General features: G+C 48.9%; 1 protein-coding gene across 2 annotated transcripts in view; it reads right to left on the reverse strand.

The window, feature by feature from the left end:
• Nucleotides 1-24,531, reverse strand: part of dachs (unconventional myosin-IXb-like dachs) — a 225,301-nt gene extending 200,770 nt beyond the window's left edge. The window contains exons 1-2 of one of the 2 annotated variants that reach the window (XM_075703037.1): nucleotides 24,342-24,531; nucleotides 2,432-2,467 (exon numbers count right to left, since the gene is read on the reverse strand). In XM_075703037.1, coding sequence (XP_075559152.1) covers nucleotides 2,432-2,467; nucleotides 24,342-24,432 — 127 coding nt within the window. In that variant the 5' untranslated portion in view covers nucleotides 24,433-24,531. The remainder of the gene's footprint in view (nucleotides 1-2,431; nucleotides 2,468-24,341) is intronic. The other variant, XM_075703039.1, reaches the window with a different exon arrangement.
• Between the last annotated feature and the right edge of the window lie 699 nt (nucleotides 24,532-25,230).

The following is a 25,230-nucleotide window of genomic DNA, read 5'->3' on the forward strand; positions in this document are numbered from 1 at the left end:
GAAGGCAGCAGCGAGGCGACGTAAGCTAAGTATGCGAGTAGAATGCGGGAGACCGCCTTTCGCGCTATCCCAAGTCCTCCCAGGAACACTGCACATACTGCAACAGAACATTGCGTGTAGAAAGCCGGTAATTTGCAAGTTACCAAGCAACGTGTTCGCTTTGACGTTAAAGAAGGCCGTCGGGACCAAATGAAGTGCTCGAGGCAGCCAGTTTCTTTGCATTCTCTTTGTAACGGAAAAAGAGCTCGCCCAAATTTGAGCCCCCGATTCAGGAGCCCAGGCTGATCCTATTCTATAAATTAGAGTGGCTTCCACGCTGTTAATTCTCTGCACAACACAGAACTCGTGCGGGTGGTCAAGGCAACCGAAAGTGGCAGGCCTCCCGCTCGCCTGCAAAAAAACTACGGCAAGTCTGTACTGGGCATATATCGGTAGTTGCGCATATCGTGCAAGGACTACGTCCACGTACATACTACGTCCGACGTCGCGTGTCGAACACGGAGGAGCCACGAGGTCGCGCCAGCGAGGACTCCAGCGCGGCCCGTACGCGAAGCCTGCGCCGCAAAGCGCGCGTGGCGGGCTCCGCGGAAGCGAGCACGAAAACGCTGTTCGTCGCGACGGAGCCAGGCGACTCGACGCAGCGCAAAGGCGTGAAATGACGTCGTTGCTCACCTTTTGTGGTAGACCCCACAAAGGGTTCCCAGGGGTTGGTAATTAACTGACGGCGTCGCTGAGAAAGCAAATTACTCCCCCTTTTTTCCTGCTCGGCTGCGAGTCTTAAGCAAAGCGCAACGAACTCCTGTCACGTCTCCCGCTCTTGTAAACGAAGGACATCCGAGCAACTATTAATGCACAACTGAGGTCACGGAAGCGGCTGAATAATACCTGCTAAAGAGGAAAAGATGGGCTTTTAAATGAGAACTGGCGAGCCCTAGCCGGCCGATGAATCCGACCGCCAGTGAAATGACATCGGAACCGGCCAGACGTGCACGCGGCGGTGCTTGTTTACCTTTGCCATCTCGTCGGCCACGCAGGTGTTGCGCGGGACGCGATACCCGCGAAATTAGGTCGACACGCAAGGAAGTGCGCCAAAACCCGGGGCCAGTACAGAGACGGCAGCAGGTGTGTACGTAGCAAGCCTGCACTGCTCTAGAATAAGAGAGAGGGTGAGCCACGGGCTGAAACGCTCAAACTAAATGCACGATCGCGGGGAGACACACGGCTTCAATAGAGATAAGTAAATGCAAAGGTGTTCTGATGCATATAAGGCTGCCGTTGCTTAAACAACTAACCGGTGCTGCGCAATCATGAGAAAATCTGTACAAGTTTGGCACATTTCTATCTTTTTACAACATTTGGTAATATAGTGCGCCAAAGTTATAGTCCGCCTAAAGAACGGCCCATATAGGGCCAACATCGTAAAAAGTGCGTTCCGCACCCGACTACGTTGGCCCAATGCTGGCGATGCAGCACTAACCGCAACAGGAATTTCTCAACACATTTACAGATAACATCAAAATCACGCCCTCGTTGCTCCAGAAGCGCTTTAGAAGGCCGGTCATATTGCATACCATAATTAGGAAAGAGAGCGAACGTAAAGAGCAAGACCAGTCGATATGATATTGCAAGTATACTGTACGTCACTTCCTTTCTGGGAGTATACTGGCCTACGTTATGTTTCATACAGTGGCATTTTGTGTGTATTATATTTTAGGACGCATTATTTTCCCTTGCCTATGCGACGTTCTGCGGCTATTTCGGCTACTTCCTCTCTTTACGCACTCTTTGAGCAGAACGTCGTGAATCGCTTAACTTCGCCCCGGTGCTGCAAAACACGCTACGGGAAGACTCGTATACGAAGAAAAATGAAATACATATTTTTCTTGCAAGAAAGTCTGGAACAAATATTTCACTTTAATTTCAGCAACAACGGGTAAAACTTATTGGACCCGAAACAAAATACAACAGGAATTTCTTAAGCCGAGTCCTTAATTGCATATAGGAAAACCCACTCCGGAGCCGAGGTTTCCACGACGAAGGCGGATCCCTCGTCGAAACGTCTGTTCCGCACATTATGAAAGCTAATAAGATGCAGCTTAGGTAAGGAAACATACCTGGGACAACTGCCGAGCAACCGCGTGCGCTGTGCTACGCTTTGGGGAAGTTCGCAGGTTACCGCAGGGAAAGCAACAGCCTGTGCACGCGATGGCTGGAACGCCCGAACCCCACGCAGCTTTTACCTCGACGACATGCGCTCTCCAAACTAGCTCCGATGCTTCTTCGTGGACTGACTGACACACAGTTTATGGAGACGAACGGTCAGCGGCGCGCACAACCAATAGGAGACAGCGCACGACAAGAAACGTGGTCTCCTTTGCTGAAAGGATCACTGCATACGCGGGAAAGAGAGTGGAAAAACTTGTCAGCTTACTTGTCGCCGTGGCTTTGTTACCGGAAGTGGCGGCCACTATAACGAGAAGGCGGAAGATACAAGAATCAGCGATTTGATTCACTTACGCTTGAAAATATTTGGCAGTTCTATATTCCTTAAGCTTTTATACGGCTGGACCCACAAAATGAAAGCGACAGAACCTGCCATATATTCACTGCTATAGCACTTCCCTTACTGCAGTTTGTGAGCCCACAGCTTGCCGAATATCGGTACTATCTAAATACACCTCGCAAATTTAACAAAATCGCTAGCGTAATTGTGGTGCGTAACACTGGAAAAAGATAGCGGAACACTTAGTCAGTAACGCCTACGGACATTTTTCGTGCAAAACATTGACGTTGCAGCAAAATAACCATCATGCACAGTTTTTCCCTTTGACTGATTTTCGAGCAGAGAAATTTACTGAGGGCAATGAAAAGATAAAAATTACGCGGCATCGTGCGGTCTAACCGAGCGAGACACGGCAATATGTGACAGCTACAGGGTCGGTGTTGGAAAAATTATGCACGTTTGCAATACTATCAGCAGCCACCACGCACAGTTAGCGGCTAGGATAATTACTGCCGCAGGAGCTGTCTGTGCATGCAACGACGACATGACAACGAGGCAGACAAATGGCGTATCTGCGCACCCTGCCTGCTCTCAAGAAGAAGTCGGAAGAGCTAAACTGAAAGCCTCTCTCTATGGGACGTAGTGGTTTGGACGTGCGATGCCGGCAGGGGATATTGGGCCGTCAAGGCCGCCTCGAAAGTTGCAGCAGGAGCGACGCGCAATGAAGGCCACAGAAAAAGTGTTGAGCCCTACGCTGCGCCGCTCGAAATCACGCAGTGATATCGCACGTGCTGGGATCTATGCGAATCGAAACTCTCGTGAAGCGGTTGACGAAATGCCAAACAACTAAACGCGATGCGTACAACTGCGCTCCTTTTCACCACACATGCAACGTCTACTCTCGTACACTGCTTACGCACCGCACAGGCACCAATTTTATTGCCACGCCAAGTTCACGCGCCACACCCTCACAAGCTACGCAGCAACGCGCTTAGCAAGGAACGCACGTGATGTCAAGAGGACGTAAGCGACGTTGGCTCTTTATCGGGGGAGGAATTGGGGCGAGACGCGATGGACGGCGGTACACACACGGTGAGCAATTTAACACCCTTGAGGGTGTTCAAACAGGTGTTTTTTTTTCACTTTAAACCCTTAATTATACACAATTTACTCAATACACAATCTACTTTGGTTTTCTGTCTTTTTAGGTTTCTCGAAAGCTAGCAATTAATCACGACATGTTACTAAAAAAATTATAAGCCTATGAAATAACAGGTCCAGCGTTAATCTTTTTGAGAAACTACTCAAGTAACAAAAAACTAACAGCTTATTTATCGGGCAAGTTTTCAGACACCAAAACAATTAATCAGGGGGTGCCACAGGGCTCCATTTTGGGGCCAACATTCTCTACACAAATGATCTTCCGCAACACGCTTCACCTTCACAGTGCATGTTATTTGCTGACGACAAAACAATCTCAGACTCAGATATGGTAACACGCATTAGTGCCACTTAACATCTGTTCAGCACATACAAAACCAAGCTCTACGCATTACTTCGAACTTTAGTCGAGATAATAATAATATCATACGCATAGAGAATAAATTGCTGACAACTACTGATTTATTCGCACTCTACTTAATTAATGTGCTTTTAAGATTGATCAATAAAGATCTCACAGACAATTTTATTTCCTTAGATTCCTTGAAGTATATTAACCCTATTCTTTGCTACTCGTTTTCCTCAGAGAAATAATTTCTTGCTGCCTAAAGCTCTTACTAATTACGATAAAATGACAGCACCATTCTGCGCTATTAGAATGTGGAATTCACTGCCCCACCCCATCAAAACATCATGGCCTACTGCAACCAAAAAACACTCAAAACCCATCTTTTTAAGTAATTCTGTTATGATTTATTTATTATAGTTACTTTGTTCTCTTGTTTGTTTCTTTCTTTCTTCTTTCTAATTTATCCTTGTAACTTTTTACGTGATAACGATGCACTTGTTACTGTTCATGTTAACTTCATATGCATATTTTCAATGTTAGTATGAATTTGTATTTCTCTATGAAATATTTATGCCATCACAACACAGATTTATGTACATATGAACCTTCTTTGTTTTTGTACCCGTTTCTTCTGTTGGCTTGGCTAATTATATATTTATCTGCTAATTTCGTAATTTGTATCAAATAATCATGTACAGAGGGTCGCGGTACGGTCTTGTGACCTTGGAACCCTCTTCTGCATATTCTTGTAATCACGCTTTGAACAAATAAATAAGTGTTTGATTTGATTTGAACACCCCACAGGAAGGCTGTGTTCGAAAAAAATCAAAACGCAATAAAAGAAATTGCTCCCTCAAATACAGAAGGTGTTCGCACGTTCGCTACCGCTGAGAAATGTGCTTGCAGCTATAAGAACGTTAGGTTTCAAGCGTAACGAACGCATTTTCTTTGATGCAAGATCTCACTTTGTGCAAGGTTTCTTACGAATTGAAAACAGTTAAGGTTTCTAGATAATTCATGCCTATATATACCAATACTTGAAGAGCTGTAACGTGGATTCTGTGTGGGACAGTGGTTGGGGTGTCTGGCTTGCACGTGAAGCTCCTGGGATCTAATCCACCCCCGTGCGTTGCTTTCGTACCAGTTTAAGCATCAATCGTTTGTCATTTGATGCCGTGTGTGTAGTTATGCCGTTGTGTAGTATGACAAGCAGAGGGCGACATTTTTTCCTTCATTTCGCTTCTACTTGAACCAAACATTCTTCCTCAAGGTTGTTAATCAAATAAGGGTGCTTCTTAACATGCCAAGAGCGCTCGTCCGGCGACCAATTGATTTAAACCATAAGGTGTTGGAATTTTCAGTGCGCATTTTTCTCTCGAATGGGCGCGTGTGCTCCCTCGCTGCGCCACAACCGTCGTCGTCGAGTCCGCCTCGAGTTGGACCGGCGCCGAAAGCGAATCCAAGCACGCGTCGTCGGTTTGCTCTGTCTGCCAAATTTCACACTCGCCACGTGTGGTCCTTTTATGCGCGACAATCGTCCGGCAGCGCGTCTGCGGCAACACGTGCGTACGCGCTCCTCCGACCAGTAGTGAGAGGCAGTAGCAAACGCAGCCCCCTTTGTGTTGGATGCGGAAGGTAGCAAAAACCTGGACTGCGCAAGCGGCCACGCTTGGGCAAAGGGCGCGTGTCATGTCGTTGGCGTATCGGAGCAAGGACCGGGCTTGATTGTAATGAGGGAGTTTTAGCAGAGCGTGGCTTGCGCTCCGCTAACGTGTCGCGCGTGGCGCTGGCTGCATGAACTGCGTTGATTTCGCTTTTCTGACAAGCGCGTCTTCCAGAGACGCCAGCTACGAGCCCGCAGCGCCGCCGTAGAACGACAAGGCAACCAGCAGAGAAAGCGCCGCTCAATCGGTCTCGTAGCAGAACGTAGGCAGCGGTCTATGTCCCGCTGCCAGTGCGACCGCTTGCGTACGCGCACTTTCGTACCCGCTGGACAGCAACTTGGGACGCACTGGTCTGCGCGGAGCGTACCTCAAGCGCTCTGTCTGCTAAAGCTCGCTATGCATTGTAACACACTGCGCACCGGCAGACGAAGGACAGAAAGAATGAGCAGACACAATCGCGGTAGAATATGTATACATATATTGTCGCGAAGCAAGCTGCCAACTACGAGTCCCGATCGCTAGAAGTCAGCTGCCCACTGCAGGCACCGGTCGCCATAGAGAAGACGACGAAGGGCGCACTTGCACCACGAGGGTTTTTTGGGCGTCGGCCATCATTAAAGGAAGGCTACATGTTCTGTTTCGGCGAGCCCGTCTTATAGTTACCTTCGTGACATTTTACTGGCGGAGGTGCTGGGTACACGCTACCATTGCCGGAGACGCAGTGTACAACTGACACGGCTCCTGTGAGTAGTCCGGGAGAGACTACCCCTGTGCCCGTACGTACCAGCCGCCGTCTGCAAGGGCTCCAACCTGCGCACGGTCTTTTGCCAGAGCGTACCCGGACGATGAACCCGAGTCCACCGCCTTCTGCTGTGGCTGTTGTGCCAGCGCAGTTCATCGTCAACCAGCCGCAGGCGCCGATTGTATTCCACGGAGATGCTACTGAAGACGTGAAAGATTGGCTAGACCATGGCGAGCTGGTGGCCGAATAGAACGGATGGAACGAAGACCACAAGCTGCGCAATGTGTACTTCGCGCTCCAAGACTCTGCGAGGACGTGGTTTCATAACCATGAAACGGCATTGTACTCGTGGCACAGATTTCGACGACAGCTGAGCGCCACATACCCCAACACGGACAGGAAAGAGAAAGCGGAGTTGGCAATACAGGCAAGATTCCAAGCCCCGAACGAGAGCGTCAACACGTATACTGAAGACATGGCTCGGCTTTTCAGACGTGCGGATGCCTCAATGGCCGAAGACAAGAAGGTCCGATATCTAATGCGGGGCGTGAAGCAAGATATTTTTGCTGGATTTATTCGAAATTCACCCACTACACTTGCGGACTACCTTGCTGAAGCCACAGCAATGGAAAGGGCCCTTCGACAGCGTGCCAGACAATACGACCGCAACGTAATGGAACTTTCGAACAGCCCCCCTACCATGGCTTCGGGAAGCCACCTCGAGGACTTGCGTGATATGATCAGGGCTGTCGTACGAGAACTCCAGAAACTGCAGGTGACCGACGCGCCGACAGCACGAATTTCCGTGGCAGAGATAGTGCGCGAGGAGATAAGGTAAGTCATCCAAGCTAGAGAACGTTACGAGGTACCACAACGGCGGCAGCCAGTCTGAATGACTTATGCGGACGTGGTACGACGACCGTCGCTGTACGGCCTTTCCAACGTCATTAGCCCCACCGAAAAAAACGGAAGTAGCACTCAGGCGTCGCAGTCCTCCGTCCATCGAGGAGTCGAGGCCCCGGAAAAGCGACGTCTGGCGGGCTCCTGACCTCAGGCCCCTATATGCTTTCATTGCGAAGAGGCTGGCCACCTCTACAGGATGTGCCCCTATCGGCTCGTGGGTCTCCTCCCTCCACGTGCTCCTCGTCCACGACCTGGTGAGCGCCCTGTGGGTGTAGAGAACTTCATCGCGCGTCCTGATAATTCATTCGAGCAGCGAAGGCACGAGCTCCGTTCTTCATCGCCCGATCGATACCGAGTCCCGTGGTTACTCGAGACGCTCGTAGGCGTCGTTCGCCCAGCCCAACAAACCCGGAAAACTGAGTCAAGCGACCTCCGGAGGTGAGGCCACTGATGCCGGGCGCATCTAATATCCTCCATCACGAGGACAACGACGACAACAAACCGACGCTCAGGCGCAATCCGGTGATCAACGACGAGTTGTAACGTCGGACATACTAATTACCATAGAAGACGAAGAAATCACCGCTTTAATTGGCACTGGTGCTGACAGCTCGGTTATGAGCAGAAAGCTTGCGTCAAAGTTCAAGAAAATTTTTTACGCAGTGGACTGGGTCGCATGTCCATACTGCCTGAGCTCATATACTAATTCCAGTGGGCAGATGCACCACTGGAGCAAATATTCGCGGATTTACGTACGTCGGGGTCTTCATCATTCTGCCCAGTTGCTCGAGGGACTCGGTACTCGGCATGGACTTTCTACAGGCGAATGGAGCCATAATCAGCATGGGGCCTCCTCCAGCTTCAGAACGGATAGTCATTAAGTCCAGCTGACCAACTTCAGCAACGAATATCAGCACTTACCGCAAGGCACAGTCGTTGCTTTCCTCCATGAAATTGGTGCCGTCACGGATGTCGCCTCGCTCGGAACTGCTTCACCTAATTCATTGGAAGCTGTCAACCTGAGCGATCGCATTCAGATTAACTTCGGCTTATCGGAAGGACAGAAACAGCAACTACTCGACCTTGTCAATGATTTCTCTGCCTCCTTCTCTACCGAGTCTAAAGTACGGCCCACCTCCGTTGCGAAACATCATATTCCTATGGACGAGTCAGCACGCCCCGTTCGTCAACATCCGTATCGCGTTTCGCATACGCAAAGAGAGGTGATTAAGCGCCAGGTTCAATACATGATCAATGATGACGTAATTCAGCCGTCCATAAGTACATGGGCGTCCCCCGTCGTGTTGATTAAAACAAGGGGGCAATACACTACGTTTCTGTGTAGACTATCGACGTCTTAACCGTGTCACCAAACGCGACGTTTATCCCCTGCCACGGATCGATGACGCTCTGGACCGTCTACGCCACGCCCAATTTTTACCTCTTTGGATCTTAAGTCAGGGTAATGGCAGATCGAAGTAGATGAGCGCGACCGCGAAAAAACAGCATTTGTGACGCCTGAAAGATTATATCAATTTAAAGTCCTCCCATTCGGCCTGTGTTCCGCACCTGCCACATTTCGGCGGTTGACGGACACTGTTCTCTTTGGACTGAAATGGCAGACGTGCTTAGTCTACTTAGACGACGTTGTGGTGTTTTCGAGGACGTTTGATGAACAACTAGAACGACTCAAGCACGTACTCATCGCCATCAGTAAAGCAAATCTGACTATCAAGCCTGAGAAATGTCATGTTGGTTTTCAGAAGCTTAAGTTTCTCGGACACGTAGTCAGCCCCGCGGTGTTCGGCCAGACCACGAGAAGCTAGCTGACGTCGCAGAGTTCCCGCGTCCAACTCACAAGAGGGCAGTTAAAGCTTCTGAAGTCTCTGCGCTTACTATCGTCGTTTTGTCGAAGGATTTTCAAGGATCGCTGAACCATTAACGCGATTAACACGTCAAGATGTACCCTTCGAGTGGACGTACAAGCAACAAGCAGCATTTACAGAATTGCGGAAGCGGCTGCAAACAGCCCCCGCACTCGCGCATTTCGACGACAAGGCTGAAACAGAAATTCACACTGACGCCAGCAACGTGGGGCTCGGTGCCATACTCGTCCAGTGGCAAGACGGCGCCGAAACGAGTAATAGCTTACACGAGCCGTAGTCTGACAACTATTCCGCGACTGAAAAGGGGTGTCTTGCCGTCTTTTAGGCGATCGGCAAGTTCCGACTCTGCCAGTAAGGCCGACCTTTTCGAGTAGTGACCACCACTCACTGTGCTGGCTAATAAGTCATAGGGACCCTTCAGGCCGCCTCGCTCGTTGGAGCCTCCACCTTCAGGAGTGCGACGTCACAGTGGTTTATCGATCTGGACAAAAGCACCGCGACGCCGACTGCCTCCCACGTGCACCTGTACTTTTGAAGACAAGTGATTTAGAGGAAGACTTCCCGTTTCTTGGTGTAGACGTAGTCGAGATGGCCGACCTCCAACGTGCAGACATCGCTTCGCCTCATCCTATGCCTCCAGGGAGCCGACGTTGTTGTCCCACGACCGACGCCACGAGGACCCACTTCTCGGTGCCTCCCGAACAACGTTCTCTACAAAAAGAACGTCGAATACAGCCAAAAAACGTTCCTTCTCGTCGTCCCAGTTCCACTGCGCGAAGAAGTGTTGCAAGTGTGTCATGATGACCCATGTGCCCGACCCCTAAGCTTCGCCAGGACGTTAGCGCGCATACGCCAGAAGTATTACAGGCCACAGCTGTTTTCTTCCGTTCAGTGCTACGTGAAGAGCTACCGTGAATCAGCGGTGCAAGGTTTCACCTTTGAAACCTGCTGGTCTTCTACAACCACTGGGCCCTCCTCCAGCACTGTTTCAACAGGTTGGAATAGGACTTCTCGACGCATTCTCTACGTCGTCAGCAGGCAACAAATGGATAGTCGTCGCAACGGACTACCTAACGTGGTACGCAGAAACAAAAGCTATACACCGCGGAACATCTACAGAAGTCGCCATGGTCTTTGTTCATGACATCGTATTACGTCACGGGGCCCCTTCCGTCTTAATAACCGATCGAGGGACTGCATTTACTGCTGACTTAAAACAGGAGATCGTCACACTGACCCACACCAACCATCGCAAAACTACGGCCTATCACACACAAAATAACGGACTTATGGAGCGCCTCAATAGAACTATCGCCGGTATGATCTCGAAGTACGTTGACGTAGAGCACAAGTTATGCGACCACATTTTACCGTACGCGATATTCGCATGCAATACGGCTGTTCAGGAAACCACCTGATTCACACCATTTGAACTGGTTCATGGCCGCTGCGTAACAACACCTTTAGACGCCATGCTCCCGGTCGACAACGAAAACAAAAGCAACAATGCTGACGACATCGTCCAGAAGGCCGAATAAGCTCTACAGCTTGCTCACAACCGCATCCGCCTCCAGCAGAGTACTGACACCCGCCATTACAACAGTGGCCGAAGGAATATCCAGTACGAACCCGGCCCGGCGACTACGTGTGGGTCTGGACACCCATACGCGTCATCAGGGGCTGTCGCAAAAATTACTGAGTAGATACTTTGGCCCGTACAAGATCGTCAGGCGACTCAGCGACCTGAACTACGAGGTAGTCCCTCAGAGTACTACTATGAGCTCGAGCAGACGACGGCCGCGAGCCGAGATTGTCCACGTAGTACGGATCAAACCGTAGTACATCCGCGAAGACGTGTCCGTCTCATAGACTGTCTCCCGCGCCCTCTGTCGCAGTCAGCTGCCCACTACAGGCAGCGATCGCCAGAGAGATGACGAAGGGCGCAGTTGGAGCCCCGGGTTTTTTTTTTTTTTTTTGGTGTCGGCCATCATTAAAAGAAGGCTGGTCTGTTTCGTCGAGCCCGTCTTAGTAATGTTCGTGACCATATATATATATATATATATATATATATATATATATATATATATATATATATATATATATATATATATATATATATATATATAGCGCAAGTTGGAAGCCCGCGCTTCTGCCGTCGATTCAATTCTTGCAGCGCCTTGCCCGCTTGTGCGCCGTTCCTCGATGGTCCGGCAGTCGCGCGTTACCACAGCCAGCCACGAGCCGACTGCGGCTTTGCCGCGCAGGGGGCGCTATTCACACGCGACGCGTCCCTCTTTAGCGACGCGCCTCGTTCGTTACGCAACAACCTCTCCCTCCGACAGAGACACGCACGCCGCGTCGTGTACCGTACCATCCTAAAGCCCCTAAAACTTCGTAAAGTAGTGCCACTCTCCTCCTCCGCCTTCACTCCTCCTCGTTTCTCCTCTCTTTCACGCTCCCTCCTCGACCATGGCGCCGCCTACGATGCTCGAGCGCAGCAGACGACCTTTCGCAGAGTGAATGCACGCATAGCAAGGCAGTGCTCTTTAGGCGTTCACGTTGGCTTTCCAGCACCGCGTAACTTCGTGTACAGCATAGAATTTCTAGTCGGATGCTTGTACAACTTCGGTAACGGCAGCTTTTGTTTCATTTTTTGATAACTATTTCTTAAAAAAGTATCTGAAGGAGTGCTAACGCTGTGCGTTGACGACTGCGAATGTATCGCGTGCCCTACAATTAAGTACGCAACATTTGTCAAGGGCGTGTCGCAAGATCTTGTTGCGAATGGTTGTAAATAACACGTTTACCATCGAATGACAACCTCTTCGCCTCCAGCAAGCCCTCAGCCTAAAGAATCCGCGCCGCCCTTACCATGTGAATTCGCGGCGCGTATGAGCTATGACGTACAAAGGCGGACGGAGATCATTGCTCTAGAGGTTCGAAAGTGTATTACAAGCTACAGTGCCGCCAACGTGCGTGCTTGCCAATCCAAGCGCGCGCAAAGTCTCAGAGGTGGGCGGTGGTGCTATTATGTTTCTCGTGTCTCAACGCCGACAGAAATACCGCGGCCGATCATCGAGTCGGGAATGTGCGTACACAAGAAAATAAAATGAGTTTTTAGCATTCGTGCGCGAAGCGGGAGCGCGATAACAATGCTTGACTCAATATCAAACAAGACCACTGTGGCCTTCAGCAATTTTTTCAGGTTAATGACTTATCACGAATAACACTTCATGGTGCGTTGGTTCGTCCGTTTAATAAGTGACGTACTTGTCGCGAACCGAGTTGCACTGAGGTGCATGCATTCAGGACGGTTGCACTCCCTTCGAAGTAACATTTGCGAGACATGACTTTATTAGTGAAGTCATGATCGCGCAAAGAATCCCCCGGCCATGACGCGGCCGAAATTGCGGCAAGTGAAATGTTTTATCCATAGGTTAAATGATATGAAACGGCATTCGAGTTGCAAGTTAACAGTTTATTTTCACATAGATGCATTACAGATTTGCCTTTGCAGTCACAAGTCCGTGTGCACCATTTATTGTCTCATTGCGTAAATAAACGCACCAGCCTAAGAGTCCTACAGCAAGCGCGTCTGAATTAGGCATAATGACTGTAGAAACTAATAGTGGCATAGACGAGCAAGCGAACTAGTATATGAGCGCGCGAACTAAACGAGCGAGCAAACGACTAAACGAGCCTGCGAACGAAAGAGCAAACGACTAAGCACGAACGGCGACTAAACCAGCCAGGGAACGGGCGGGCGACCGCACGTTTTCTTTGCCAGTGCCCCACCGCCGCATCTTAAGCTTCGCACACTTTAAAGCTCACGCGAATTAGCACATACGTCTCAATTACCTATGATGCGGTCGCTCGACGCCGAACGCACCGCGTAACACGGTTTTGGGAAAGCACACACGCTTTTCATCGGTGCCTCTGTATCGCAAATCCACCGGGCGACCGCGAACGAGGAACACGAACAAATGTGGCAAACAAAGCTAGTCTATCTAAAGAAGGCTAGTAAGTAACCACAAAAGGCAGAGAGTTGCTGCCCTGAGGCGCTTTCATGATCGAGACTGAAATTTTATCAAAAGGACTGAGCTGAATCTTCAAAATTTCGTAATCACGTTATCGTACGCAACCTCGCGTGCCCGTGAACTCAAGCCGGTTGGCGTTCAAAACGATTAAGCGCACCGAATATGACTAACACGACCACGTAGTGCGCATATAAGCAGAGCAAACGTTGCGTAAAAATCATGTTAAAGCATGCGTACAAATGACACATGCACAGTGAACTGTGCAATATCTACTACGTTATTTCCCGCAGCACAATACGCAAGCCTGGCACATACAATACTCTGAGAGAGCCACAACTTACATCACATAGTCGCGCGGAGGAAGTTGGTCGGAAATTCTCCCTCCCGATTCGGTGAAGCCATGTCTTTCTTCTTAACGCGTTGCGCTTACCGGACGGTATCGCGAACATATTCTTGCCTTTGCTAAAACTGTATTGGCATCCAAACGCGCAGCAGGTCATGGTAACAGAAAATGACGTGAAGCGACGTCGCACTTGCAACAAAACATCCTTCAAGGCGTTCACAAGATCAAAACAACACAGAATAGGAACGGAAGGAATGCCGCCAACAAGCGCCGCTTCTCGAGCAAAGATGGCACTGAAGCGCGACTGTAAACAAACGAAGCCGGCGCAAGGGACCACGTGATGCCATTAGGCGAATAGCGACGCGGCGTTGGCTTCGGCCAGAGCGCCGGAGGAGGAGGCGGCGTTCTTCAAAGCGTGGCACTACTTTACGAAGTTTAAGGGGCTTTATACCATCCTCCGTCCTCGCTTCCCCGAGCGCGGTTGTGCGTGTGTTACGCTCGAGCGATGTAGCGCGAACTGGCGGTCAGAATCGAGCCGCTATGTGTGTACACACGGCTTAACGCCCCCAAGTGTCTTCACTGCTGGCTGATCGAGAGAAAGAAGGGACGCTCAAGTGGATTTCTCGTCTCTAATGGAGCGAGGCAGGCTGACGAGCCATCTATAGTGTGTAGTAGGCGTGGTCTTCGAGGCTATTGCACTACAGCCATGTCAGGTGTCCGCAACGCCGATGAGAAATGTATACTGGGTGTTCGACGTAAAAGAACATTACTCGGGTAGAAAAAAAAAAGAAGGTCGTACATGGGAGGTGGATGACATTAATGAGGCGAACAGCATTTTGTCGTCATTGTGTCGGCCTATTTCGAAAATGTTGTGATTAGCTGTTTAGTTAAAGTGGCCCTACAAACCAAATCTCACCGACACAACAGTTTGATTCCTCTAAGTTCTCCCTTCGTTGAAAGCGCCTTCTTCCTAGCCTGGGGCAACGCACTTCGCGCTCGAGTTGCTTGACCAATGATGAGGGGCCACGCTAATTGACTTTGTAATCTTTCTGTGTCACTGATTGGACGGTACTTTCTTTTTCTGAAAAATGCAGAGGATATTCAGAAACGCCCGGAAGCGCCCGTACAAAATCCAAAGCAACGCGTTTGTACGACTGCACAACACCGCTCTATAGCGAGTGAGTTTATCACGAACGACGTAAGCGCGTTGCAAGAACGAAAATGACATCGCTCCCAACATCGTCTGTTCGAAGCAGAAGGCCGCACGCTGATATCGCAATAAAAAGCCATGTAGTAGCATGAGTGAAACGGCTTTGATAACAATGCTCCCAACGCACACTGGCCCCTGCAGGTCATCGCTGTGGCTACGATAGCATACGTTATTAAAGATACCAAAATGAATACCTCACTCCTTCCTGCAGACGTGCAGTTCCAAATCAATGGCGTGTTCTTGCGCACATTTAGAAGGTTGTAGTTGAAGTTCGCATATATATATATATATATATATATATATATATATATATATATATATATATATACACAGTCAAGTAGACGCGCGTATGAAGCGGTTTATTGACGTTTCGGCCGGGGTCCGGCCTTCATCAGAATTCTGATGAAGGCCGGACCCCGGCCGAAACGTCAATAAACCGCTTCATACGCGCGTCTACTTCACTGTGAATATTTACCCGGACCCAGAACTGCTTTGTTTCATATATATATATATATATATATATATATATATATATATATATATATATATATATATATATGTCAGCCTGTTTGTTTGATGTCTACTGCAGCACCAGGGCCTCTCCCTGAGATCTCCAGTTACCCCTGTCCTGCGCCAACCGATTCCAACTAGCGCCCGCGAATTTCCTAATTTCATCGCCCCACCTAGTCTTCTGCCGTCCTCGACTGCGCTTCCCTTCTCTTGGTACCCATTCTGTAACCCTAATGGTCCAACGCTTATCATGACCTGCCCAGCTCCATTTGTTCCTCTTAATGTCAAATAAGATATCGGCTATACCCGTTTACCCTCTGATCCAAACCGCTCTCTTTCTGTCTCTTAACGTTATGCCTAGCATTCCTCGCTGCATGGCCCTTTGCGCGGCCCTTAACATCGTCTCAAGCTTCTTTGTCAATCTCTAAGCCTCTGCCCCATATGTCAGCCTCGGTAAAATGCACTGATTGTACACCTTCCTTTTCAATGATAATGGTAAGCTTCCAGTCAGGAGCTGACAATGTCTGCCGTATGCGATGCAACACACACACACACACACACACACACACACACACACACACACACACACACACACACACACACACACACACACACACATATATATATATATATATATATATATATATATATATATATATATATATATATATAATTCTTCCGGCTCTTACAGAAAATTTGCAATGGTGCTAAACTCAGTGCACATATCTTAGTACTTTGTAAATGTGATCCCTGCGTGCGGTTCTCCGGTGAAACCTGGCGACAGCAACAAGCCTACGCATTTGTGGCTTAGAATATTCTCAATGTTCTCGCTGGCGCATGTGCGGTGGATAGACGGATGTCCATGAGTCAAGATGAGAATGTATACTTACAGAAAGTAAGCAAGAAATAAGAGCATTAATTCAGTGTAAAGAAATTCTTCTTCAAATATTCTATTCACATTCATTTAGAGGAAAGAGACTGATTACTATCAAAGAAAATTAAGGTGAAACTCCCCGCTTCGTTGGCTTCGCGCGTAAATAAAACGCTGGTACAGCAGTGGGACGTCATAAATTTCAAGATTGTTTCTCCTATTTAAGCCGTTTCCGGCGCAGAAAATGAACAATGAATGAATGAATGAATGAATTATGTTTAACAGCGCAAGGGGCAGGTATGGCCAAAGATCGCCATGTCCGAGGTAATGAGTTCGCAGTGTAGTGAGTTCTATGAAGTTGATGCGACGTGGCTGTAAAGGGGCCTTAAAAATGGCCGCTCTAAAGTTCATAAAGTCTATGTGTAATAAGATTATGGGAATGACAAATGACGTGTACTAGGAGCAGTAAAGTGCACTGCGAAAGAATGATACGACATACAAAATGTGTAAGATGCTAAAATTGACTAGAGCACCACTGCCTCGTGAGAGCCCTCGAGACACAAGGGCCTGGAGGCATGTGCTATACAAAACAACGATCACAGAGGCATGCTCTGGAAAGAGGATGCGCTACGAATTTAATGGGCTTATAACATGTAGGACAACATCATTTAAGAAATCGAGGACTGCTTTGGTGTTAAAAAAACGGTTCTTTAACAAGAACCATAGCCTGGTGAATAGGGGCGCAATAATGGTATGCTAGAGGAAAATGTTTCTTTCTCTCAGATTCGGCTTTCCCACACTCGAGGAGGACGTGGGGGACGGTCAGCCTCTCACCACATCGACCAGAGGTCGGGGGTTCGTTTCCAGTAAGCAGAAGATTGTGGGTGCCAAGTGTGTGCCTCATTCTGAGGCGACAGAACAGGGCATCTGTTCGCCGTGATTTTGTTGAGGAGGGCCAAAAAACCTAACTGTGGCTTTATAACGTGCAGTTTATTGTTTATTTCTGCGTTCCACATGCTGTTAGCCTGGTAGCCTGTTAGCCACTGACTTTGGCTCTGGTGGAATGTAATGTACCCTGGCAATGTGGAACTCTGATAGATCCGTGACATCAGGGCAACTGTTGCAACAGTTTAAAGAAAAGTATCTGTGCCATGGAAGGGAGGCCCACAGCCGCTTCTTCGGTACGCGCCTATTGGACAGATTGCAGGCACAACAAATGAGAGGTGCGGAGAATTTTTCATCGGCGCAAGGCATCGATGTCAACCAGTCGGTGCCCGTTTTAGGCTCGCCGTTCGGGGGGAACGCGAGGAGCGGCTACGGTCCGGTTGCTCTTTTCTTCCACTCGCGCGGAGCGTGTCTGTGGCTCCCCTTCCTTCGACACACGAAACGTGCCAGAGCAATTAGCGGGAACTGCTTTCAATTATTCGCTCGAGTTTAAGAAATACGTGTCACGCTCGCAGGCTGACCCTCTTCACTCCGCTGTGAAGCCAGAAAAGGACGAGATAATAGACTAGAAAAACTAAATTAGGCGGACATGAGCCGCCTGCAAAAAAAAAAAAAAAAAGAAATCGTGAATAATAACGAAGTCACGAAAGCAGACCGGCCGCGGGCCCGACTGCGTCCCGGCAAACAATCGGGCAATTGTTGACGCGCTGCGTGCTCAGCAGGCCGCGTTAAAAGAAGAACCTGCTCGAAGCATGGCAGTCGCCGATGGCTCTCATGTTCATCCATGCACGCAGGCACACGAGAGGCGTCAAGCACCACCGATCGGCCTTTGCGCGGGGAATGCGGATGCCCAACATGTCGTGTACAGGAGGACGCCGTGGTTAGCGCGCGGGTGCTAAACCGTTTGGCCGTGTCGTTATTTGCGGCAGGCGAAACGACGCTTCGTGGGGGGAGGGGGCACGGAATTGCTCCACTTTGTATTCGAGTCGGGGGACTTCCGATGTAACACAGAATAACAGTTGCGGCTTAATTTTCCTTCGAGGCCGCGTTTCTGCTGTCTTGATTTGAGTCGATCCTCTGAGAAAGAGAGAGAGAAGGATACACGAAAGGCAAACAAGAACGGCGCCTGGTTGGCTACCCTGCTTTGTGCAAGGGGAAACGGGAGCAAAAGGTCAGGAGGACCAAGAAAAGTGCACAGTTGATGTGCACTGGAGTCTCCGGCGTAATGAAAATTATCAGCGCTGTGTCCCACACGGTAGCTCAGTCCGGTTGCCTTCTGGAATTGCTGCAGGGTTATCGGTGGCCTTCTTAATCTGTGATGCGCGATATCATGGTCCCAAGGTCTTGTCCAATGAGAAAGGTCCTCTGCGTTCTACGCACAACAATATCAATGAGTAAATAAATAAATAAATAAATAAATAAATTGCAGGAATGACCCAAGGGGACCAGCAAATGAACAAAACGGCCGAATAATCTACAAGAAACGTTGCTATCAAAACGGCGATTTGGTATGTAGTTCGTTGATGTTCATGCATTGAAGTTACATGCATTCAATGCATTGAAGTACATATATATATATATATATATATATATATATATATATATCTTGCCTTTTGAGAACTTACAGTTGTGAGTGAGCCGCTTGTCCAATTCTAATCGCGTGTTCTCGGTTCATGTCTCTGTCTTCGCACTTCAAAAAAGTACAACATAAACATTCCTGTTTTCACGCCAATTACACTGGCGGCGGCTGCAAAAGAAGAAAGAAAGATCGAATTTCGCAGCACAGAAAGCACATAAATGGGCGCGGAGCTCAATCAACGCTGACGAGCACGTTTAAAGCTACAAATGTCAGTTTCCGGGTAAATCATACAAAGTCCGACACTCACGGATGAATGTTTGTGCTCTAATGTGCGTACACGTGACCATTCTCCTGTACTGCTTTTTTTTTTTATTCAGAGCTACTGTCACCGCGAGCTTGACTAGTAGGCGCATATGTATGGCATTACGCACTCCCCCACGCACTCTAGTGTTACAGGGAACACGCTGAATAGTAAGAAAGCGAACAAAACCGAAACATTTATGTGACTTTTATTAGAGAAAAGTGACTGGCAACGAACTGTCGCACTTCGTTGCTACTCGTCGTCCCTCATAGCGCAGTGAAGTTAGGATTGTAGCTTTTATATCGTAAACATATTTCTTTCGAACATTTCTTGTTGCCAATACTGAGCTATATGGATGGATGGATGGATGGATGGATGGCAGACGTATCTGCACAATGAAATAGTCTGCACGACTTCACGCACTATAGTTGTCTAGGCTGCAATATATGGAAAATACTTTATCTGGCTTTTCGCTAACAGTATATATAAGACAGATTGTGTCTGTCTTCCATATACTGTTAGCGAAAAGTCAAAATGAAACGAGAAAACGAACTAGTAGAAGGGAAATTTCCCTTTCCACGTTCGCCAGTATCCATGGCAGCGGGGTGACGAGTTTAGAGAGGCGCAGATTTGGAGCCGGAGCGCTCGCAGCGCCCTACTACGTCACGATCACACATTGCCCTTCCGAGTAACCAGGCGACAGAGGTCTTTGTTTACCCCCCTTCGCGCATAATTCCAGCGTGACGACAATTGTAACGACATCGCTAAATCTGTGAACTGCGTCTCACGCTCTATGTGAACATGAGCTTCTGCGCTTTAAAAGTTCATTCGTAAGCTGAATCGGAGGGCTAGCTGTTTCCGCAGTTTGCATTTTGAAAGGTTGTCGGCCCCGTCAGAATCGACACCTGGACTGGCTCCGTTGAAGGAATATCAGCGAGTTGCTTTTCAACCAATATGCTAGGTGTTCCGCGCAATAAGACGCTGTGATTGCAGCCTCTGAGGGTGCAAGCTGTTCGAAGGGCCTCGCGCTGCACGGGTAGCCTCGATCTGTCGGGCCCACGATGAGCTTTCTTTCTGCGCGGGGCTACTGCGCTGCAGGCTCAGTATTGGCAACAAGAAATGTACGAAAAGAAATATGTTTGCGATATCAAAGCGACAATCCTAACTTCACTGCGGCGTACCAAGGCTACGAGGGACGACGAGTAGCGACGAATTGCGACAAAATTGTCGCCACGAGACTGTGAGTATACGTGCGCTTCGCACCCGCACAGCAATTGGGCGGCGACGGTGGGGATACCGCCACAGGACGTCGTGTTCGGCAGCAGAGTGCGATAGCCACTGAGCCCCCACGACAGATAAATGAATTCCATTGGACGGACGTCAATTACAGCTGTAGCTCATCGAAGTAGCACACACGTTCGAGGACGACCTAACACGCCATTTCGTGGTCTGCCGACCAAAAGAGAACATATTAAGCAAGGCTGCCAATGAGCGGTACTCGAGAGGAAAATCCTGAAATCCTATCCGAATACATGAAAACAGGCAAATCGTTCCGTTCAAAACTCAAGGAACAAATTAAGGTGATATTTGCAGAATGTAAAAAAGAAGTAAAAAAAATGTCTCATGTAACAATTTTGGACAAAGGGTATTTGATCTACGCCATTGTGGCTTTCTGAAAAAATCGCCATAAAATGGAACATTTGAAGTGACATGGTGCGTCCAGTTCACAACTTTGCAACTGCAATAAAAAAACAATACCACAACCCTGAAGTCTGCATATACTGCAATAGACAAAGCAAAAAAGGGAAAAAAACATCGTTACATCAGTCTGAAAAATATTCCTAATCTGTGAATAGGACATTCGCCCGGGACCCTCCTCAACAGCGTCATTTTGCAATAAACCAGAGGTGATATTACGCTTGTCATTGCCTGTGTTAGCTGAAGGCTAGAACCCTTTAATGTCTAGAAAAATACTAGGAAGCGTGAGAACGCCATAAGCAATCTGCCACGTAATACTTGTTCCTACGAACAACTTTTGGTTTCAGCACCCACGGTATGTCGGATGCGGCGTGACGTCACGGCACAGACTGGCTCGGACGGTTCCTGCGCTTGCTGCCGCTCGCACGCTTCAGCAGAGCCGGAAGAAGCGCGCAGAGCAGTCGATTTATTATGAGCAACATAACGAAACCCAGCGCCATTGCTAGGTTCGACGGCGTTGTCTACAAGACCGGCGAATTTCTCCCTCGTGTAATGACGTGACGATAATATCGATGACTTCAGGAGAGCAATTTATAACCAAGTTATAATATCTATATCCCAACATTCCCAACCCTGACAGTTTCCCAATCTATTGCTTTTCGATTTGAGTGTAGAATAATCCAAGTAAATCGGATGGTAAAGCTCCAAATACTCTGGTTCAGTATAGCCTCAACAATACTGGATATGGACGAAACTGAAACACGTCGCGGCATTACGCGGTTATTTTTCGCCCATTAAATGAAGTCTACTCGCAATCACCGACGGCGCGACGCAGGTAGGCGCGGGTGCTGATACTTGGCTGGACGATGTATGCACGCGTTCCAGTTAGTACGGGAAGCTTTCCTCGAGACAGAGCGTCCTGGCTCAACAGGTCATTACACCTTTACGAACCGGCGCCATGACTCATTCGATATCAGCACGAGTGCCACCTTACGTAGCTCCATGGCGGGCAGATTTTGCGGACACGGCCGTCTTTGCTGTGCTTGCACATGTTTGCAGTTGTTTTGAGTCACCGGCCGCGTAAGATGTGGCCAATGCGACGACGAATGCAACGCATTGCGTGGTTGCGATATGTGCTATGAGTGGAAATATAGGCCAGCTTCTTCGAGAAAAATGTGATGCCTACGGTCAAATCATTCAGGGTCCCAATGGGGCCTATACTTATTCGAGGCACTGTATATACACTGTGTGCTCCGGCTAACGTTAGCCAAGCCACGCAAAAAAAAAAAGGAAGAAAAGAAAGAGAAAAAGAAAACCACGGTGCAAGATGGTATTACATAATCTAGTGTAGGTATTATAAGGCTTGACTAACTATAGCTGGTACACACACACACACACACACACACTGCGTGCACCAGCTGGAAAAGTTACGACGGGAACGAAAGCGCAATTGGTTAGCTGGTTCAGTTTTTCCCTTGCATGTTCTTTTTTGATGGCATGTGCTAACGTACGATGTTTCAAACATCGTTGCCGCATAATGTACTGGCTAGCGAATTTCCACGCAGAAGCACCAAAAACTGCAACAGGTTGGTTACGACATTGGCATATAAGTTGCCTCTTTAGCGTAGTAACACAGTGCCTCCGATGCGTCCGCGTGATTAATTAAGTTATTTTTTTTTTTTTTGATGAAACAGCTCCTCCACTTGACCGCGCCAGCGACACTGTTAATGGACGGTGCGCAGTGGCCCGGTCGGTAACGTCTGTTAAAAATTACGTATTTTGCCATCTTACTATGATACAAGTTCAATTGCAATGGCATTCGGGAAATTACTCTAAGAAACTTAGTAAAGCAACAGAAAAAATCCTTAAATACTAATGTGGGAGGTTGGAAATTAAAAAAAGAAAAAGAAACTACTTGCAAGAAGCAATGTGCAGTTAGACAAGAATACTACATAGATATGTGTCCCCTATTACACTTACAGGTATTTCGTGCGACCAAACTATTGAATTTCTCGTGGAGATGACAAATGTCCTCGTGTATACACAGACCGTACGCGGACTTTATTTTGAGAGTCATGATTTGCAAAACTCAGAGATATACGCAAAAAAAAAATGCGCGCGAACGCAGGTGTAAATTTGGCACTACGTCTACGTGAGCCACAATAAGCAGGCAGCTTCACTTAGAACCGAGGGGAAAAAAAAAGGAAACTTCGCCTGCACTGATACCGCGTGTTATTATTATTATCTTTTTTTTTTTTTGTGGCATTTATGGAGATTTTGGTGCCTAAATGGTACCGGTTACTACTCTGATAATTCTTGGAATGATAATGGGGCTCAACACTACGATGAAAACGACAGAAGCAACGATTACAGAAAATGTGATGACACAACTTCTAAAGTTCACATACAAAAGAACTAAGGTTTCTGGGAGTGAAGAAAGTACACATCTTCTTGGGCACATGTTAATATGTCACCGTGTATGTGTGTGCACATATATATATATATATATATATGCGTGCATGCCAAGAATGCACGTGAAATTTTGCGGGGACGCTGCAGTCACCGACACTGGTTTGCTATGGCATATTGGAAGAACCTGCGCAAACATGCGTATATTGAAATCGGCGTCCCCATTGACACATATTCTTTCTGGCAATAACTGCCCGGGATTGTGCGTCTTCTTAATGCGCCTGTGACTATCGCAACTGTATGCGCCTAGAAATGCAAGAAGCAGTCTCAAATAAACCCTCGCGAAGAGATGAGGCAGCGGCGACCAAGGGAGCGTCTTCCCTCGCCATGTCACAGCGGCTGTGGACAGCGCATTTTTGAGATATAGACATAGCCCACGTTAACTCGTACATACGAGATAAATGAACACCGACGGTGGCTGCTGTATTACGTTGTGCCCGTTCTTTGATGAGGCGCCAGAGTCCTCGTAACAAATGTCTTCAACTTTGCATAAAGACAGATTATTCCATAATGGCTATACCTATGCATTTGCTGCACGAATCAGGCTCCGCTTCTCAGAGCTTCGAAACAAGTCCCGGGACAGTGACAATGCCTGCCCATTTCCTTGAACGTGGTAGAGTTCGTTGAGTTCGCTGTACGTGTATGGAAATAAAGGCATATTTGTATTTTCTATTTCGGCAATTTATTCACTGCCCAACACTACCGTGAAGCATGGGTGAATAATGACGATCAGTGGCTTTCAAGACGTGAATATTCGCTAACAGACTTCTTGCAGCTCGACTTGCATAAACGTATTCGTGATCAGGCATGCACAACTTCTATTCAACACAGCTGCCTTCACGGGACAGATTAACACATCGTACAATGTGCCAGCACGAAAGCTCGGATTTGTGCGCTGTACAACAACGCTGTTCTAGTAGCTCAATAAATATGTGGACAGCAGCCGCATACATATTCGCTGCATGTTTAATGACAGCAAGGTGCGATTCGTTTTTAGTATGAGACGCCACTCTCCTTTTTGCACCCGCCGTGGCTAGAAAGGAAAAGCCTCTCACTGTGCGCATTTTGAAGCCAGAAGAAACGCGCGTCGAAGCATGCGTGGACATGTTTCTCGCGGGCAGCCGCACAAAACTGGGGCAGGCCGGGCAGCAGTGACACTGAAAAACTCACCCTGCAGTTTGCGCTCCGTCTCCCAAAACTTCTGCAACTCGGCGAAGTACTTGTCCAGTATGAACACCTTGGACAAGCCTAGCGTTGCCATGACGACGGGCGGCCGGATGGGCACCGCCGCCGAGCTGCCGCCTCGTCAGGGCGCGACCAGCGTCGCCGCCGCAAGCGAGGAGCGCGCGAAGGGACACAGACACCGGCCGTTGGCGAGGCCACCACACCGAGCACTGGCACAGCACGCGCCGCAACAACGGACTCCTCGGGGCAGCGGGAGCAGGGTGGCGACTGACAGCACCTCACGTCTTCGACGCCACGATGAACGCCAAATCCACGCGGGCTCAAAGCCGAAGAAGACAAAGGAGACGGCGCGAGCCGCAAGCACCGGCGGCCGCAACGGAGAGCGCTGCAGTCAGAAGCCGCGCAGCCGAGCGCCGGTGGGCGGCCACGATCTCCGGGCGGGGGCGCCGAGTCCGGACCTGAGTCGGGTTCGGACGACGGCATGCTCCCCGTCGAGCTGGGGAGGAGAACTCATTCACGCGCGGCACTGGCTGCGCACGTCCGACGAGCCCGGAGAACAAATCCAGGGAGGCGAAAAAGAACGCACGAGCAGGGCCCGACGAGACTTTCTTTCGGGGCTGCCGCGGCAGTCGTGCTCTCAAGTTGCCGCGAGCAGCACAGCTTGCTCGCTCGCTGATCGGGCGAGGAGGGGGAGGAGTGCCGCGCTGGCGGCCCCTGTCTAGCCGGGAGGCCGGTCGTCGCTAGCCGAACTTGCAGGACGGCTCCTTCGCCCTCGCTCGCTGCTGGGCCCCCTCTGGGCAAGAAGCAAACGCCCAGAAAAGCAGTGCCGCCGACCGAATGCGCATTGGCCCAGGGGGAAAGAAGCCAATGATGA

The sequence above is a fragment of the Dermacentor variabilis genome, chromosome 8, assembly GCF_050947875.1.
Source record: "Dermacentor variabilis isolate Ectoservices chromosome 8, ASM5094787v1, whole genome shotgun sequence".
NCBI classification, from domain to species: domain Eukaryota; kingdom Metazoa; phylum Arthropoda; class Arachnida; order Ixodida; family Ixodidae; genus Dermacentor; species Dermacentor variabilis.